General features: G+C 51.5%; 4 protein-coding genes across 4 annotated transcripts; 3 read left to right on the top strand and 1 right to left on the bottom strand.

The window, feature by feature from the left end:
* The first annotated feature begins 616 nt into the window (after positions 1 to 616).
* On the top strand, positions 617 to 2510 carry BCR38DRAFT_448527 (alcohol acetyltransferase). The gene is made up of 2 exons (XM_040861229.1): positions 617 to 801; positions 855 to 2510. The coding sequence occupies exons 1-2, from the start codon at positions 752 to 754 to the stop codon at positions 2335 to 2337; spliced, it is 1533 nt and encodes a 510-aa protein (XP_040710853.1). The 5' UTR covers positions 617 to 751; the 3' UTR covers positions 2338 to 2510.
* Positions 2511 to 3233: 723 nt separating this feature from the next.
* BCR38DRAFT_468884 (uncharacterized protein) lies at positions 3234 to 4512 on the top strand (the record flags this gene model as incomplete). Its single annotated transcript, XM_040862791.1, has 5 exons — positions 3234 to 3772; positions 3804 to 3859; positions 3935 to 3955; positions 4138 to 4297; positions 4379 to 4512. The coding sequence occupies exons 1-5, from the start codon at positions 3649 to 3651 to the stop codon at positions 4510 to 4512; spliced, it is 495 nt and encodes a 164-aa protein (XP_040710854.1). The 5' UTR covers positions 3234 to 3648.
* A 619-nt stretch (positions 4513 to 5131) lies between these two features.
* BCR38DRAFT_501225 (NADP-dependent oxidoreductase domain-containing protein) lies at positions 5132 to 7246 on the top strand (the record flags this gene model as incomplete). Its single annotated transcript, XM_040864832.1, has 4 exons — positions 5132 to 5274; positions 5333 to 5529; positions 5641 to 6329; positions 6429 to 7246. 4 exons carry the CDS (start codon positions 5132 to 5134, stop codon positions 6810 to 6812), a joined length of 1413 nt encoding a protein of 470 aa, XP_040710855.1. The 3' UTR covers positions 6813 to 7246.
* A 956-nt stretch (positions 7247 to 8202) lies between these two features.
* On the bottom strand, positions 8203 to 11945 carry BCR38DRAFT_79279 (uncharacterized protein). Its single transcript, XM_040865650.1, has 4 exons — positions 11871 to 11945; positions 10831 to 11813; positions 9317 to 10758; positions 8203 to 9265 (listed from the first exon to the last, which is right to left on the bottom strand). The coding sequence occupies exons 2-4, from the start codon at positions 11755 to 11757 to the stop codon at positions 8245 to 8247; spliced, it is 3390 nt and encodes a 1129-aa protein (XP_040710856.1). The 5' UTR covers positions 11758 to 11813; positions 11871 to 11945; the 3' UTR covers positions 8203 to 8244.
* Positions 11946 to 16713: the final 4768 nt, after the last annotated feature.

Raw genomic sequence — 16713 nt, forward strand, 5'->3', positions numbered from 1 at the left:
TTCCATGTTGCTATGATCGTCGCCTTGACGGTTAGTATTTTGCAAAGGCAGCGTGGTTTTACTATCGAGGTACCTGTTATTATCCAAACTCTCTGGCGCGACACGGCACTGGCATTTCTGCCGAAACGAGATCATCAGGGTCTGAATGCTCGGGCTGGTGGCCATCGCGGAGTTCCTTGTTTCAGCATGGTTCTATATCCGTCTTCGATAGGCCGAGTCCAGGGACTTCATTGATAAGGTTGCCATATGGTCTTTTTCCTGGGGCCACTCCGCAACGGCAACAAGGAAGCTGGATACTGGGTTTGGGCACTTAGTGGCGTCTTCTAAGCGCGCGTAGCCATGCGTATGGCAACGGATGGATTCATTGGGCTGATGAACTACCTACTCATGGTATTTTGTGGATTGTGCCCATTCCCATGATGATCATTGTGATTTGCCGGGACGATGATTTGGATATAATGGCAAGCAACTTGGGAAGATCTACTTGCCTCGATGGCCTTTTAGAATACAGCGGTAGAACGTATGAGGGCTTACCAACATAAGCACAGATGCTGATTATTTCACAGCATGTTTGGTGCCGTATGGTTTGTTGTCTTAGTGCGTCACGCTAGGGCACGTAAACACCGCGCCAGGGGTAGTTTCCCGTTTATTAACACATCTATAACCATCTTCCAGAGTACTGTCTCAATACAATCTACAGTTCACATCCCCCATCGCTCTTTCAACGTTCAGCTTCTTGAGGCTGCCGCGTATGGATGCAACCAAATCCTCACTAAAGGTCAATCGACCGGTCGGCTTTGCGTAAGATGCTGCTTCTGCCCTTCCATTTGGCCTATCGGCTCACCGCAAATTAGTGCGAAGTTCAATACCAGCAGACATGCCTTAGGTCTCTGTCGCTGCGTGATCGTCACCTGTCGCTACACTATTCCCAATTCTGGCATGGCGCATAACTCCATCAAAGCCGTCGTGGAAAATGCACTTGCTTCTGTCATCAGTCGGCATCCCATGTTACGCGTCGGGATAGCAGACGAGGATACTGCCGATCCAGTCTACGTCGACCTAGAGGCGATTGACCTTCGACAGGTGATTGAATGGAAGGAGAAGACTTGTCACGACAATGATGAGTACACGGATTATCTGCTGCGCTCGATCGAAGCACAGCATGGTCAACTTTGGGAAGATCTCGCCCATCGTCCCGGTTGGAAGATAATCATCCATCAAAATTTGGGTGCTGCGCCGACAGATGATGTTGAGATGGACGTCTCCTTTGCTTTCCACCACGCAATCGGCGACGGCCAAAGTGCCCTCATATTCCAACGCGATTTCCTCCGCGCCTTGAATGCAGGTGCTTCTACCACGGACCTGGCAGACCACATGCTTCACTTGAGTTCGTCAACCGTTCTGCCCCGCCCTTTGGAAGCTGTGGTGCCTCTCACCATCTCCTGGTCCTATTTCTTGCAGGTCATGGTAAATCTCAGTTGGAGGAAACTTGCGCCGTCTTGGCTGAGATCCGAACCGGCCCCCGATACAATTCCTTGGACCGGCGAGCAAGTTACCCTTGAGCCGTACACGACCAATATTCGTCTCTTGTGGATCCCTGACAAACCGGTCAAAACTCTCTTGGCCGCATGCCGTCAACATGGCACCACCTTAACACCGCTCTTCAATGCGCTTATCCTAGCCTCTCTGTCGTTTCGTTTGCCTGTTGCTTCCGCCCCGGCTTTCCATGCAGGCACACCCATATCTCTACGACGATTCACCGATCCCGACTTTGACAGGGAAAATGCGATGCATTGTCTTGTTACAGAGCATAAATATCCGTTCAATGCACCGCTGGTGTCTGAAATTCGTGCGGCACTCATCCAAGATGACCCAAGACAACCCGATGTCGCCGAGTCACTCCTCTGGCGCACGGCAGCCGAGCTAGGCAAAAGTCTGAGCTCCAAAGTCGCCACCTTGCCCCACGACGACCAAATAGGACTCCTCGCATACATCTCGGACTTCAGTAAATTCTGGTTGGAGCAAATCGGTACCAAGAGAAAGGACAGCTGGTCAGTCAGCAACGTGGGTAGCTTGAAGGCAGCCGACTCCAAGGGCCCACAGGGAGCGGCTGGCTGGCAGATCAAGCGCTCCATCTTTACGCAAGGCGCGCTGCCCATGGGCGCTGCCTTCGATGTCAATGTGGCTGGTGTGGAGGGCGAGGGGATTTGGGTGTCGCTTAGTTGGCAGGAAACGGTTGTTCTGGCCGAGGTCATGGATCATGTCGTGGAGGATCTGCGGACTTATGTTGATGGGTTTGGGAGTGATGGAAAATTTAAATTCACGTCTTGGAACTAATTTTCCTCGATGTTAAGAGGGGTGGTATTTTTCAAATGGGTGATGGGGCAGGATGTCATGGGATGCGAAGGTACTCCTTTCCGCGAGTACTTGAAAGTCATGACTGCCCAGGCCGACTTATGTACGACTACACGCGTCATAATTATTAATGTGTAATACATCTTATTACCCCCGTCCTCTCCGGACCCAGTGGTGGCCGAAATCAAGGCACATGGTGCCCGATAGACGAGTACCAAAATAACGGTGGTTATCCTGATCCTGAAGTTCTTGCCAGAATTGGCTGACGATGCTAACGAATTGCGGAATCCGCTCATGCGCATCCAGCATAATCGCCACTTGATCCAAATGAGCCATTACTGCCACGAAAATCCGCACCCAGTTCGTCATCAACGTGCGGGAGAAGGATTGGATGACAAAACCCCTGTCTGTATATGCATGTTAAGCGATTGATGAGATGGTGGCTAAAGCGACACCATTCAATGTATCAGGCTCAGCGAAGAGCTAACGAATGCGAGTTCAGTAATCGTTCTCTACCTGGCGTAAGGCATACCTGAAAGGGGTAAGTATTCAGAGAGTAAGTCTCCTCTGTCCCGGAGCAAGTCAGAGGTACTCATCCGTTCTGTGCATAGATGGAAGTTCCCTGAAGACCTCGACGATTGAAGCGTTTCCTTTTTTTTCAAGATGGATGGGAGCAAGACTCCACTGTGGGAGGTCTCAAACGCTTGGGAGACTCAAATGCACCAGATGGAGTGGATAGGCCCATTTCAGCTGATCGAACTGAGGACAAGATCCATGGGCTGGATTGAACGCGGGAAGCAAGGCACATGATGGTCGAGATTCATGGAACAGGCTCTAATGCAATCAGCATGAAATGTTGAAGACGATGGATGAACGGACCCAGTCTTATGGGTTGATGATAGAGTTGCCAGGTGGGAGAACGTTGTATGATGGTGGACTGCAACGTATCCCACTGCCTTCACCCAAACGAGCCAATCTTTCACGAATCAGGTGACCCAAGCATCGAGATCAGCGATGAGGCTAAGACCCCAGATGATGACAATCTTTCCATGCTACCCATTACCATATTGCCTTTGATTTTGTCAGCAAGTACTGGAATAAGTCACCAATCGCCATCATCTTGATGATTAAAAGACAGAGGCTAACGTAAGAGACAGGTTTTACCCGAGTTGACCGCACACCAGTGTGTAATGGAACAAGAACGCATTTAAGCGGCTTTTAGTGGCTGAGAAGACCAAAGAGCTCATCACAGCTCCGGATATTAGTGCTGGGAAGGGACAGGGCCTACTTATCATGCTTTGTGAAGGGCCTGGGACGGAGAAGACGCTGACGGCAAAAAGCATCGCGGAGGAACAAGAAAGACCATTGTACATAGTCGCGGGTGGCGAGATTGGAACAGAACCGACCGGCATAGAGAGTATGGCAAACTTCCACCTATATCGAATCAGAGCAGAAGAACCAAACCGCTGACTCAAATAGTACCTTAATGCTGTGTTGGAGCTTGGCAAGTGCTGAGGCTGTGGTGAGTACAGTACTCACTTGCCTGTGGATTATCTTGCAACACTAATACTCATTAGAGGTACGATTGGACGAAGCAGACGTATTCCTCTAAGAAAGAACCCATGCTGACCAGAAGCGCAATGCAATCATATCAGGTGAAGCCCCCGCTGGCTATGTGCATGAGATACTTACTGCCTTGGAGCTTTTCACAACAGGGCCACCCTTAAATCCCCAGAGCCAAAAGGCTAGTACATTTACAGTCTTCCTCAACGTCCCTTAAAGACTACCAGCGTCCTCAAATACCACGATGGCTTCGTAATCCTCTCCACCGACCGCGTGGGTATCTTCGGCGAAGTCTTCAAGTCGCTCATCCAACTAGCGCTAGGGTATAGCAACCTAGACGAGAACCAACGAAAAAAGATCTGGAGCAACTACATTAGAAGTTGAGAAAGACCAATAAGAAGGAGGAAGGGATCTGAATTGAGGATTTGAGGATGACATCTACCGCATCGCACGCTTTGAGATCAACGGCGCCAGATACGCAATATGCCTACTATGGCGAGGCATTTGGCCATGATTAGGAGCCAGATGTTGACGTACCAGCATATACTGCATGCGGTCGAGTTAGTCACAGAGTTTAAACAGTATTTAGAGTAGGTTAAGGGGACTAGTGATGATAGATGGGCGAAGGATGATGAGGTGCGGTGCTTTGGGGACGGGGCTGATGGGACTCGTGGGGTCTATTGGTTGTATTTGGCAATTGCAAGTCATGGGGCAATTGTCCGCCGTGATATCTAGTTGACAGGATATAACTAGAAGATGCATACCTCTATTGCCATATTGCTATTGGTAGTTTTCAGCTATTTCATTAGAATGCAGCAATGTGCATTAAGAACGGCTGAGCAACAAACTGACAAGAGAACTCATGGTCTGATGCGGTAACCGCTGGACCAGTTCCATATCAGATTATGAGTAAAGAGGCCCATGACAATAGTGGAAACAAGGAATATGGGGTGTATATGCACGTTGAAGGTGATTTCGCAGCGACTGGCTAGATCGGCGATCCGAAGGTACGGGTGCATGTAATGCAAACGGGAGCTAACCTCTTGCCCCGCTCAAACCTGGATCCTTTCTTCAAGAAAAGTATAAGTGACGATTGCTAGCAACGCCACCCAGAAGCTCTTCCATCGCCCGGAATCATCCATCTGGTTACTGGATTCTCTGTCTCTCCATCGCTCTATCAATACAGTCCAAAGTTGGCCAATGACACATCTACATGGCATCCCTCCATAGACCGGAGCGTACAACCATGGGAGGATCCCTCGAGATCCCGCGCATGTTGAATGGTCTCTGGCAGCTCGCCGGCGGCCATGATGACAAGGTGGACATATTGGCCGCGACCGCTGCGATGGATTTGCTGTAAAGCCCCCCTGACTCCCATAACCTATACCAAGCGACCTGTCTAACCCAGTTGCAGTATAGAGGCAGGCCTCGACACATTCGACATGGCCGACCACTATGGAGACGCCGAACTCGTAATAGGCCAGCACAGGCAGCAGAAGCCAACCCGCCAAGCAACTGCCTTCACCAAGTGGTGTCCAGCCGAAAACGGCATCAAGTCTTTCGAGCAAGCAGAGGCAGCTGTCGACAGAGCCCTGACGCGAATGGGACAGGGTAAAATCGACCTTATGCAGTACCACATCTGGGATTATACGGACGACACCTATCTCCACAACCTCTAGCACCTCGGAAAACTGCAACAACTTGGCAAGATTGGGCTTGTAGGCCTAACCAACGTCGACGCCACCCATCTCGAACTCCTTATTCGATCTGGATATAGTATAACTACTAACCAGGTCTCGTGTTCCGTCATCGATCGACGATTAGTCAGGGGCAGATTATCCCACGTCTGCGCTGAGCACCGCGTCGGCATCCTCGCGTACGGGACTTTACTCGGCGGTTTCTTGTCGGAGAATTGGCTCGGCCAGGACGAGCCACAGGATAAGCAGACTTTGAATTGGAGTCTGCGTAAGTATCTCCGCTTTATCCACACCGCGGGCGGCTGGGCCTCTTTCCAACGAGTTTTGCAAGTCCTGGCGGCAGTAGCCGGCAAGCACCAGGTTTCCATCGCGGCTGTGGCGACGCGGTGGGTGCTGGACGTTCCTGTGGTGAGCGCTGTTATAGTGGGAAGTCGGCTATCTAAGGATTCCGGGAAGTATACGGCGAGCAACTTGGCGGCGTTTTCTTTTTCGCTTGACGATGAGGATAGGGAGTTGATCGTGAGGGCGCAAGAGGGGTTGAGGGATATTCCCGGGGATTGTGGGGATGAATACAGACGGCCGCCGTTCCTTACGGCCACGGGTGATTTACGTGATCATATAAAGGGGTCTGATGATGCGAGAAAGGTCAGCGAGGCAATTGCTAAGGGGCAACGGGTGGAGTGCCGGTCTGGGGGCAAATGGGAGGCCATTGCGGTAAGTTGAATAGGAAAAAGCCGCTTATGGGTTCTGGCAGATTTAGAACAGAGCCCCAGATCGTGGAATATGTCAATCGTAACTCATTAATACTCGTAGGGCTATTCCCGCGCGGTACGCATCGGCGATACCATCCAAGTCTCCGGCACGACGACCTATCAATCTCCAGGATTCCAGTCAAGCTCGAAATGCATCGGTGGGAACTGTCCCCGAAGCCAGACAGTGGCGGTCCTCGATATCATAGCTCGATCCATCAAGAAGCTGGGAGGAAACATGTCCGATGTGGTGAGGACCAGGGTCATAATCCGCAACGAAGAGGACTGCCAGGCGGTCAGCGAAGCACATGGCTGGGTCTTCAAATGTGAAGGCATCAGACCGTCGAATACCCTTACAACAGCCGGGCTGATCGGGGAGGAGTTCTTGGTTGAGATCGAGGCAGAAGCTGTGGTTGGGTCTGGTGCATTTGTTCTACTTATTGATTGAACGAGCCCTCGAGATATGAAATAATATCTGGTTGACGTTACTGGAGGAGGTTGGTGTTACAGCCTAAAGGCATGAGATGGCACTTGGTGATGTTGCGTTGAACAATACCCATACGAAAAAAGTATCATGATCGTTCCCGTTGGTGAAACTCGGGGAGAATCGACATTCAGCCTCTCGGGGTACGTCTGCTAAGCATGAGGAAGGAAATAACCCCTCCCCCACGCGGCGTGACCACTCAATAACCAAGAGTTTTCGCGTGCCTTCCTCATAGCATATTCGGCTTCATCATCACCCGTTGCCCCACGTAGCGACCAAAGCCTTCTATAGTTTCCAGCTTTGTAGCCCTCTCTACCTTGGGCTAGATATTCGACCGCCTCACCGAGCGAACCTTCTAACAACTCTACACCTAACGCGACCCAACTGTTGTTGGCCAGCGTTACATGGTTCTCATATAGGTGGATTCATTGGTCGCTAATGCGGCAGGCTATGATATGACCAACAGTGGGAATCTGTCATGAGTTCCATCCCTCTCTGGGGCGAGACGACCCTCGCGGGGCTTCACCCAAGTCGCCCCAGAGATGGATGGAACTCAATAGATGTGCATAAAGAACACACCCCTACGTTTCACCAGCAGATCCGCGGATGAGCAGACCATGATCCCGAGCCCACGCGATCAACAAGAGGACGATGCGACGAGGCAAGACGAGACGGTGAAAAGCATGGCATCTCTCGGCTGACAAATGATTTAGATGCTAACAAATTAAACAAGGTCCAGTTTCAGCCTTCGTCTGTCCACAATGAAACAGCATAAGCAGCCTCCCTTTCCCGCGAATGCTTTCGCTCGAGTTGTATCCCCTCGGATTCACTGTCTACCACCAATCCTCGATGCCCCTACCTCCGTCCAACTCCACAGACAAAGCACTAATAATAGGACGAAGAAAGAGGAAATGAAAAAAGAGAATGGCGGCTAAAGAAGAAGTTGTGCATGTATGCATGTCGGCCGTCTCATCATACCAGTCCCCAAATCCTTTCAGCACCGGGCTATTCTCACCAGGGGATAGATAGGGTGCATTGGGGTATCAAGATTATTTGTGAGCGGGAAGAACGCAAATTAGGCGGGTGTGGTGAGACTTTGACGAGCATAGAGGCGGAGATGGGGGACGCGCCAGGTTCCGTATTAGAAGGTCGCATGAATGGGTGTATGGATACACGTCTTTCGCCAGCATTAAGGTATCCGGGGTCATCAACTCGTAGGCTTTGTGTTTGTGTGTGTGGTGAGGGTGTTGTGCGAATGTTTCCGTATAGGATGCGATTTGTTTTGTTGGAGTTTGGCCGGATGTCGTTATGATCAAAAGAAATAGCAAGGGCTTGGCACTAGGCGGCTTCAACTCCCAGACGTACATGTTTGGACGGAATCTCTTTCCGAACGTCTTCAAGCCTCACCTCCTCGAGCCTTGCCGCGCCTTCTGAAGAAATCCATCACCTTCTTCGCCGCACCACTACTCCCTGCGTGGTCGTGTGCCCGCCCGTAGTCCTCACCGTCGTAGGCATCTACAAACCTCTTATTGTTTTTCTGCAGTACACCACGGCTTTGCCCTTGGCTGTGGCTGCCAGTTCGCCGAGCGTCGTACCCTTCCGAGTCATAGCTGCTCTGGTACGGTGCTGAGTTGGGTGGCTTGCGCTGGGAATGGTCGATGGAAGATTCTGACCCGGAGTTCAAAGGAGCGCCTTGTTGCAAATACGATGGAATGGCGCTGGGTCGGGCATCATACGTGTATCGCTGATGCTGTTGAGGCGCACTTCTTTGGCGTTCCGGTTCGTCGTAGTTGCTGCCGGCATATTGCCCACTTCTCGGGCTTTGGGGCTGATCCACGTAGCGCCCAAACTCATCGACCTGTGGCGGTTCTTGAATGGGGAGATCCTGCTGAGACCCGTCTGGAGGGGGTGTTTGCCCATCTCTTCCCAGACCGATGGCTTTCATCAAGGAAAAGCGCCGGTTATTAGGTGGCTTCTCCTGGGACGTTTGTGATCCGGTCATGCTGCCACTACGCTTCTTACCAAGACCTAAGGTCTGAGAGAATGACCTGCGGGAAACACGAGAATCCATGGAAGGCCGGCCGGGTGCTTCACCTGTCATCGTATTGGACATGCTGACGGGAGGGTACTTCTTGGAAGGCTTCTCTGGCGGCGGCTCGGTGCGCTTCTTACGACCGAAGATTGATCCGCTGCGTCCAAAGACCTTACCAGTGATCTCACCAATAGTGTTAGACCTTCTGTGGCCTTTGATATCTCCACTAGATGACTGCTGTTGTTCGCCTTCGTTGAAGCCAGATACCTGAGCCAACTTGGGAGGAACGCTGACACTCGGCCTGCCGAAGTCCTGGTCGGGTGAATCCCGAGGGATGGGGTTAGAAATGACGTAGTTCTTGGATCCGGCCGATGGCTGCGACATTCTTCCGTGGACATTAGTTCCAGCAACAGTAGGGGGGATCGGTTGGCCGTACGAAGATCTTGACGCGGTAGCACCCAGTCCATGGCGAGATCCCGTCGACTGTATGGACCCTCCTGTTTCTGGCCTTGTACCTGACGAGGACGGCGGCACTGTCACATAGGTCGATTCAGAAGGAACACGAGCACCGTCGCGGTTCGGTCGTGCAACATGCTGGATTTTGTGCGCGCTGGGCGGTCTCGCAGTCCTAGTCTGCCCTGGCGATCCATTGTATGATTCTTTGCTGACTGGCGGATCCTTGGGAAGTGGCTTGTCGTTGGGAGAGCTCTGAACTTCGGTGGGCCCTTGGCTAGACCGAGCCTTCGTCTTGCCACGAGGAGAAGTCTGAACAGATGGCTCGCCACGTTGGGTTTGGGTCGTTGGGGCGACATATTCGACCTGCACAGTTCGCCGTTTGTTGTCCCTTTGCTGTTTTGCTTGCCTAGGCACGTCTTCGCCGTCCACTGGTCCCTGTCTCCTCGCCAACTCACCCACGACGGCGGAGGTGGGCTTGACTTTGCTCGTTTCCCTAACCGACGCACTTCTCGCCAAACCGCCTGCCTCATCCTCACTAGGAACCGTGGTGTTTTGGATTTCTTTGGTAGTCGTGGTGGTGCTGGTGATGAGTTCGACAACGTGGGCGTATTCGCTCAACCAGCTGTGCCGAGCGACTTCGAACAGATCCGCACGCTTTCGAGGACTAGGTACGAGAATGCGCCGCAGCAGATCTCGGGCATGTGGAGTGACATATTCAGGAAATGTTAGTGGGGTGTTGACAATGTACTTGTAAAGAAGATTGATGTTGTCGCCTTCGGGGTTGGCAGGATCATCATCAAAGGGTAGATACCCTGCAAGCATGGCATACAAAATGACGCCACAGCTCCACACATCAACTTTGCGCCCAGTGTACAAGGAGTCGCTAACAACCAGTTCAGGGGCTGCGTAGCATGGACTTCCACAGCTGGTCTGCATCAGGTCTCCTTTCCGCGTTCCATTTCCCTTCACCTTGTCCAGGCCGATCCGCTTTACGAAGTCTCGGTCTTGAAGGCCAAGCTCTTCTTCCTCGGTTAGTTCGTCGGCTGGGTCGAATGTGTTGGCAAATCCAAAATCGGTGATGATGATGTTCCTGTTGCGATCTAGGAGCAAGTTCTCAAGCTTCAAGTCACGGTGGACGATGCCCTTCTTGTGGAGGTATCCAACACCCGATATCAGTTGAGCGAAGAGCCTCCGAGCTGCTGGGTCCTTTAGATATCTATGGTTCAAGATATAATCAAACAGTTCGCCGCCGGATGCGTACTCGAGCACAATCCCTATGTGTCGTTCCGTCTCGGCCATTTCGTGTAACCTGACAATATTAGGGTGCGAGACGCCACGCAGGATGGCGACTTCGCGGTAAATCTTTGCAAGTCGAGATGGATTATTGCCCACGCTGTCGCGCCGGATAAGTTTGATGGCGACCTGTTTAGAAATGGGGGAGTTAGGTTGTTGTCTCATGCTGCAGTTTCTCAATCTGTGGAGGCATGGGCATACCTGGACGCCTCCATCTTGTTTCCAGCCAAGCTTGACCTTGCCAAACTCACCCTCGCCGATGGTGTTTCCCAGATAATAGTCACAGAATTTCGAGCCCTTCTCTTTTTTGCTGTGATCGTGTCTACTTCTAGCACCACGTCGGCCCTCCTCCTGTACATCCCTCATGGCCACTGGCGGCGGTGCGGCGTCATCGCAGTCGTCGTTCGTTGACGGGCCCGGGTTCGGTTGGGATTCGACGAGTCTCTCCTGTTCTCTCTCCAGATCCACCTCGGGTTGCGAAACTACTAGTCGATTAAGTACCTCGCTTGCCTCTCGGGAGGGCTGTTTGGATGGGGCAGCTGTCGAGGTCCTTATCGGTAATGTCGAGGCTGTCGGAGCCGAGTTTTGGCGTCCTTCTTTGCTTGTCCCTTTTTGCGAAGCTTCTTGGTATGTGGTTCGCCTGCTATTCGAGTCATCATATCCGTTCGTGCCACTTCGGCCACTGTTTTCAGTTGTGGCCCGCCTTGGTGAGTTCGCAGCTCTTTCTTCTGCCCTGGCAGCTCTCCTGGAATTAGAAGTGCCTTGCTGATTGGATGAAGTTCGGGGCGGGGCAATAGGGGGTTCGTGCCGCCGCCGACTCGAAGTCGATGTAGATGACTGGTACTCGGCGCCCACTACGGGGACTGGTGACGGTAATGCCGTGCGCGACGTCATTGGAGAGACTTGGGTGCGTTCTGGGTGGTTGTCGCTGGGTCTTCTTGAAGTCCGTCGCGTAGAGGATGGCGAGGGAGCATTCGAATTGTCTCTCGCATAGTACGCTTCCCGACTTGGAGATTCAGTGGGCGTGAATTGTCGGTGTGATGGCGACGGTGCCGTTGGGGAGTGTGTGTTCAGCGAAGGAACGGATGTCGGCTGATGGGGAACTGCCTGCAATGCGGCAGAAGACATCTTCTACGCGAGACGCGCAGATGACGATGAAATTTCGGTATATCTGGCGGCAAAGTCTATCGGGCGTGTTTGGTTAACTTTCCGTTACGAGTCCCTCGGTACCGCAAATTTACCTGATGGCCGACAGAGGACAATGCAATAATTACTGCTTCTGCTGCTGCCAATGCCGTACGAAAAAGAAAACCAGATTCAAGGCTCCGTTGTCAGGTTTCAGATAGCTGCTGAAAAAAGCTCAGGGTTGGGTTTGGGCCGAAATCTCGAGGTGCAGGCTGAACTCCTGCAGTGCAAGTGCAACCAAAGAGAAGCTTGCAACAGGCGATATGGTGGCCGGGTCTAATGGGGACTGGTCTGGACTGTTGCTCCAATTAACATGCAGGTTAGCATGGCATTACGGTACAGCAATTTGTCTGTTTGTCGTCCGTCTAGTGCAAGTCGAAGGGAGAATGTTCGCAAAGCAATTCTACTTATGGGCCCCTGTTAACCGGTCTGAACGTGGTCGATGTTCCTGGTGGCAATTCGAATTGGGCGGTGACCCCTTGCCGTGGAAGCTGCTGTGCGGTCCAGCTACGTCTGCACGTATCTCCCAGGGCGCAGTGCAGTGTCAAATCTCAAATAATGGAATGGAACGACGAGTGAAAGGACCAATTGCCAGCTCAAGATTCGTGGTGCGATTGGGCGGCGTAGGAATACTGTTGGCTGCCAGTCAGGGCCAATAGTCCGGTCTTCTGTTGCCTTCAATCGTCAGCTTGGAACTTTTTTGGCGTATGTCCAGCTTGAGCTCGGATGATCTTTGCTCAGTGGTAGAGCAGTTGGCAGAGCAGCTGCAATTGTTGTTGTGAGGGCGGTTATTTGTTGCTTTGGAGTGGACCTAGGTCGCGCCTTTCATTTTAGGGGCTCAGACGCACCAGATGCAGCTAGAGACAATGAGCTTGGCCCGTGATGACTATCTCCTGCGGATTTTGGCTGTGAGACTTCAGACGACGCCGAGAAGTCGGCAAGTCCGAACAAAAAGAGAGATTGCGCCAGGTCGAAGACGAAGAGGATAGCTGGGCGTGGTAGAGTCAAGAACAGCTGCGATGTAACTCTTGAATCGAGGGTCGAGACGTCGAGTCGAGGATCTGCAAATGGGAGTTGAGGACAAAAGAGGCAATGATGATTGATAGCGGTGTTGGCTCCCTTATGGCATATCGGTTGTGAAAGGCTGGCCTGGATCCCGCGAGAAAGACTGACCACTGATGTCAAAGTCGACTGAATTTCGTGCCGTCGCACACTGAACACTGAACAGCAGAAATGGCTGCAAGTGTATCCGTACGTACGGAATACAATGGTTCAGGCAAGGCTTTGAGAAAGGCGAGGTTTGACGAGGGAGAGCCCAAGAAACACCTGAACACCAGCCAGGGAGTTCGACGCCCTCTAATGCGTTGTAGCTGATGTGGATTTTGGAGGGGAGGGGGAAATTATTGACAACTGTATGTTTTTTTCCTGAGATACCGCAAGGGTAGATTTGATGCACGTCCATTTGTATCCCACCTAAGCTACATTGGCATGGACCTCGTGCAAGGTACCGATCGTGTTCTCGTTTGTTTTTCAATACCAGCTAAACTTGAATCAAAGGGGCAGCCGACGTTGGGGTACCCGGTGCTCACGGGCCATGCAGGTACCGTCGCAAGTCGGGTTGTCTCGCATACTACAATAAATTGGAGGTTGATGCTGGGGCTCCTCCATCCACTCCACCTGGCGCCATGTTAAATTACCCACTTGCACGTCTGCTCCAACTACTAGGTGCCATCGTCATCTCAGCCATTCAAACAGCAACAACAACAACATCGACAACCCGATTTCTTGGATACCTATAGCATTGATAGTCTCCAAGGGAAACCCTCTGAAGAAGATACTCACCACCACGTCTTCATTCCATTCATCGCTAATTCCGAGATTGATGCTCATGCTCGGGGAAAACGGCAGGGTTCATCGTGTAGCAATATTCATACACTGTGGGATTTCATGCAGTATAATGAACAGGCGGTAGGTATCAAGAAAAATACAGAGGCAGGACGGCTGAGACAGCTGCGGGTTGCCGTCCAGCTGCAGTTGATAATGCCTGCAATATGGCCAAAAAGATGGGAAGGTCGGTCTCATTGGGGCTAGTTGAGCTCTCAAACTTGGACCTGGGGTCACAGCCCATCTTGGTTCGAGTGATTTGCACAGCTTTAGTTGGGTGTTCAACACCTCACCCAAGGCGAAGACTTGAAGAATGCGATGGGCTCTAACATATGACTATTGATGAAGCCATCCCAGCTCTGACAGAAGTGGTTGCAACACTTTAGCAATTGGCCGATTCGAGCCTCGTCAGCCTCTCATCAGCCCCTCGTCAGCCCAAAACTATCCTTGACAGCCCCATGACATCGACCAGCCTCGACACGGACGTGCGTCAAACTCTGGACTTTACTGATCACGAACACACATGTCATCCCTTCTTAAATTTGTTGTTGTTGAACTTGGCAACTTCCAAGTGCCCTATCTTGGAAGCTGGCGTTGTTGACAAGGTGATAAGGTGACAAGGATGAGGAGTTATGTCCAACTCGCTGGCGTTGGGTCACATCAGCACCGACCGCAGGTACACACACGTACGGATCCGTCAAACTTACTATCAATTTGATAATTTTCTAGAAACGTTAGAAAATTCTAAAAAGTCCTGGCGATGCGGAAAGGCTGATCAGACAAGGACCAGGCACATTAACATCGTGGAGATTCAAATTCTAAGGCTCAATGCTATGCCTCCTGCTCCTCTTGCGATAACCTCGTGGGGCTCGATCTCGAAACAAGCCGAATTGACATGGCCAGGGCAACGCACTCGCTTTGGTCGCACGCCCAAGCCCTGACCTATCACTGTCATTATCTGCTGATTCCTGCAAGGTAATAGAACGGCGCGCACGATACGCGACGGCGCGTCTCGTATGGCTTAAAAGTATTGGCCCATGATTGATATCCGTGACATTACTGTTTACAGTAGCCTTCTTCTACTTAGGCGTAGATCAGTCCTGACGGGTTTATTGACGCGGCCACTTCTCAGGCCTTTCACATTTTCACACCAGGACCTATGAATGGTTCAACAAAACTCTTCACATTGCGAACGGACGGTCGTTGTGTACAAGACCCAGCTCAAGCATTCGTCCCAGGAGGTCCGAGGTCTACTTCCGACTCCCAACAGACACTCCTGGCACCGCCTTGAAGCCACCACAAATGCAGGAACGGAAGCTATTGGCTGCGCAAGGCTGAGACTTGCATCGAGTTGCATGTGAAAGGAATGCTTTGTCACAGACGAGACAACTATTGTCTCTCATGCAGGAGTTGCTGCTTGCTGCTGCCCCAATTTCTTGTACCGGCTGTCCATGCTGCCATCGGTCGTCAAATCCCCCTTCAAATGGTCGGTTGATTCCAAGAACTCATATTGCATTGATATCGGAGATGACGTCGTGACCCGAGGCCCATATGCTAACATGCATTTAGCCTTTTGAATAGATCCCATCATGCTTAGGGTTCGTGATCTTCCACGGAACATTCCAAACAGCCGCCGAGCCACGGATAACAGACAGCCAATGGGAGGGAGTTCTGAAGGGAAGGCTTCTCGAGCTTTAAACCCCCAGATTTCGAATCCTAGTCGAAGTATGTCCGCAAGATAAGTATTGTTCCTGGAAGAGCGACGTTTAGACTTCAATATCATTTACACCGACCCCTCCATTTTATATCATCAGTCCCGGCTTCAACTCCCGAGTGCACACCCCAGGACGCCCCCCACCCCCCTCCCCACCCCACGGCCGGGATATGGAGGCCCCATTGTTCATCTGAGAATGGAACATTGCCGTTGCACGAATCCTCATTCCCAAGGCATCATTCCCAAGGCACGATCTTCCCAATCAACTACTCGAGTCATTTGTCAAGCGAACATGTATATGTTCATCGGATGTCGTGGCACATTCCAGAAGGTGTGCCAGCATGGTTCCAACGGGAAGGGAAGCGCCAAGCCCTCTTTCTACTATGAAACGCCCATGCCCATCGACAACCGCGTACTAGATTCAAAAGTTACATATCACAACGTGCGTTCTGTTCGGTGTGGTTCGCGTTCTTGGGCAACATGTCAGCACCTCAAGTGATGCGATGCGACCTGGCACATTACAAGACCGCTCATCAAGCGTTTTTGTGTTCTTTTCTTTTTCTTGTTTTATCTGATTTTGCTGTGACGCGCAGCAATAACTGCCATTGATGTTACCTGTCACCACCCGTGGTCTCGAGACGGAAAGTCCTTAATACGGTAACATTAAATTGGTATCGGTACACACACACAAGCGCTGAGCACTCAAACTATCTCTCATCAGACTCTCACGACCAGCTGTCTCCAGCAGATCATGCCTCAAAGCCCCTTGTCGTCACCCCAAACCCCCATTCGATCCCCCGTATTCTCCGAACGGCGTTTCTGTTTCCCTTCGTACGTGCAAACCAACGTACCTTACATATCGGCCAAATTTCGTTTCATGAATCATGCAACTCCAAGGTTTATCGAAACCTGATAAACCAGGAACGCCTCGCTGCTGCGCTTCAAGTCGCATTTGCTTTCGGACGAGGCCGAATTGGTTCCACACCAAATCTGGAAATGCTCTTCAATCTGACACATCTGTTTTCGGAAGTACGAGCAAAACCAGTTTATCCAACGTCGAGGGCACCTAGAATAATTACCCACATCCTCCGGTCCTGCATTGCTTTGTCCATGCGGTATTCTGGTAGCGAAGCGTCCAATCTGGTCGAAACATTGCACCCGGCATGCACGCCGTGACACCACAGATTTTTAGGTCCTACGTAGTAGTCATGCATGAACTACTGCGGGACGTAAGGGGCGCTGCAGGAGTACTTCACTCTGGAGATGGTAACTGGTCCATATCATAAAAGGGTCGGCTCGTT

The sequence above is a fragment of the Pseudomassariella vexata genome (genome assembly GCF_002105095.1).
Source record: "Pseudomassariella vexata strain CBS 129021 chromosome Unknown BCR38scaffold_18, whole genome shotgun sequence".
NCBI classification, from domain to species: Eukaryota; Fungi; Ascomycota; class Sordariomycetes; order Amphisphaeriales; family Pseudomassariaceae; genus Pseudomassariella; species Pseudomassariella vexata.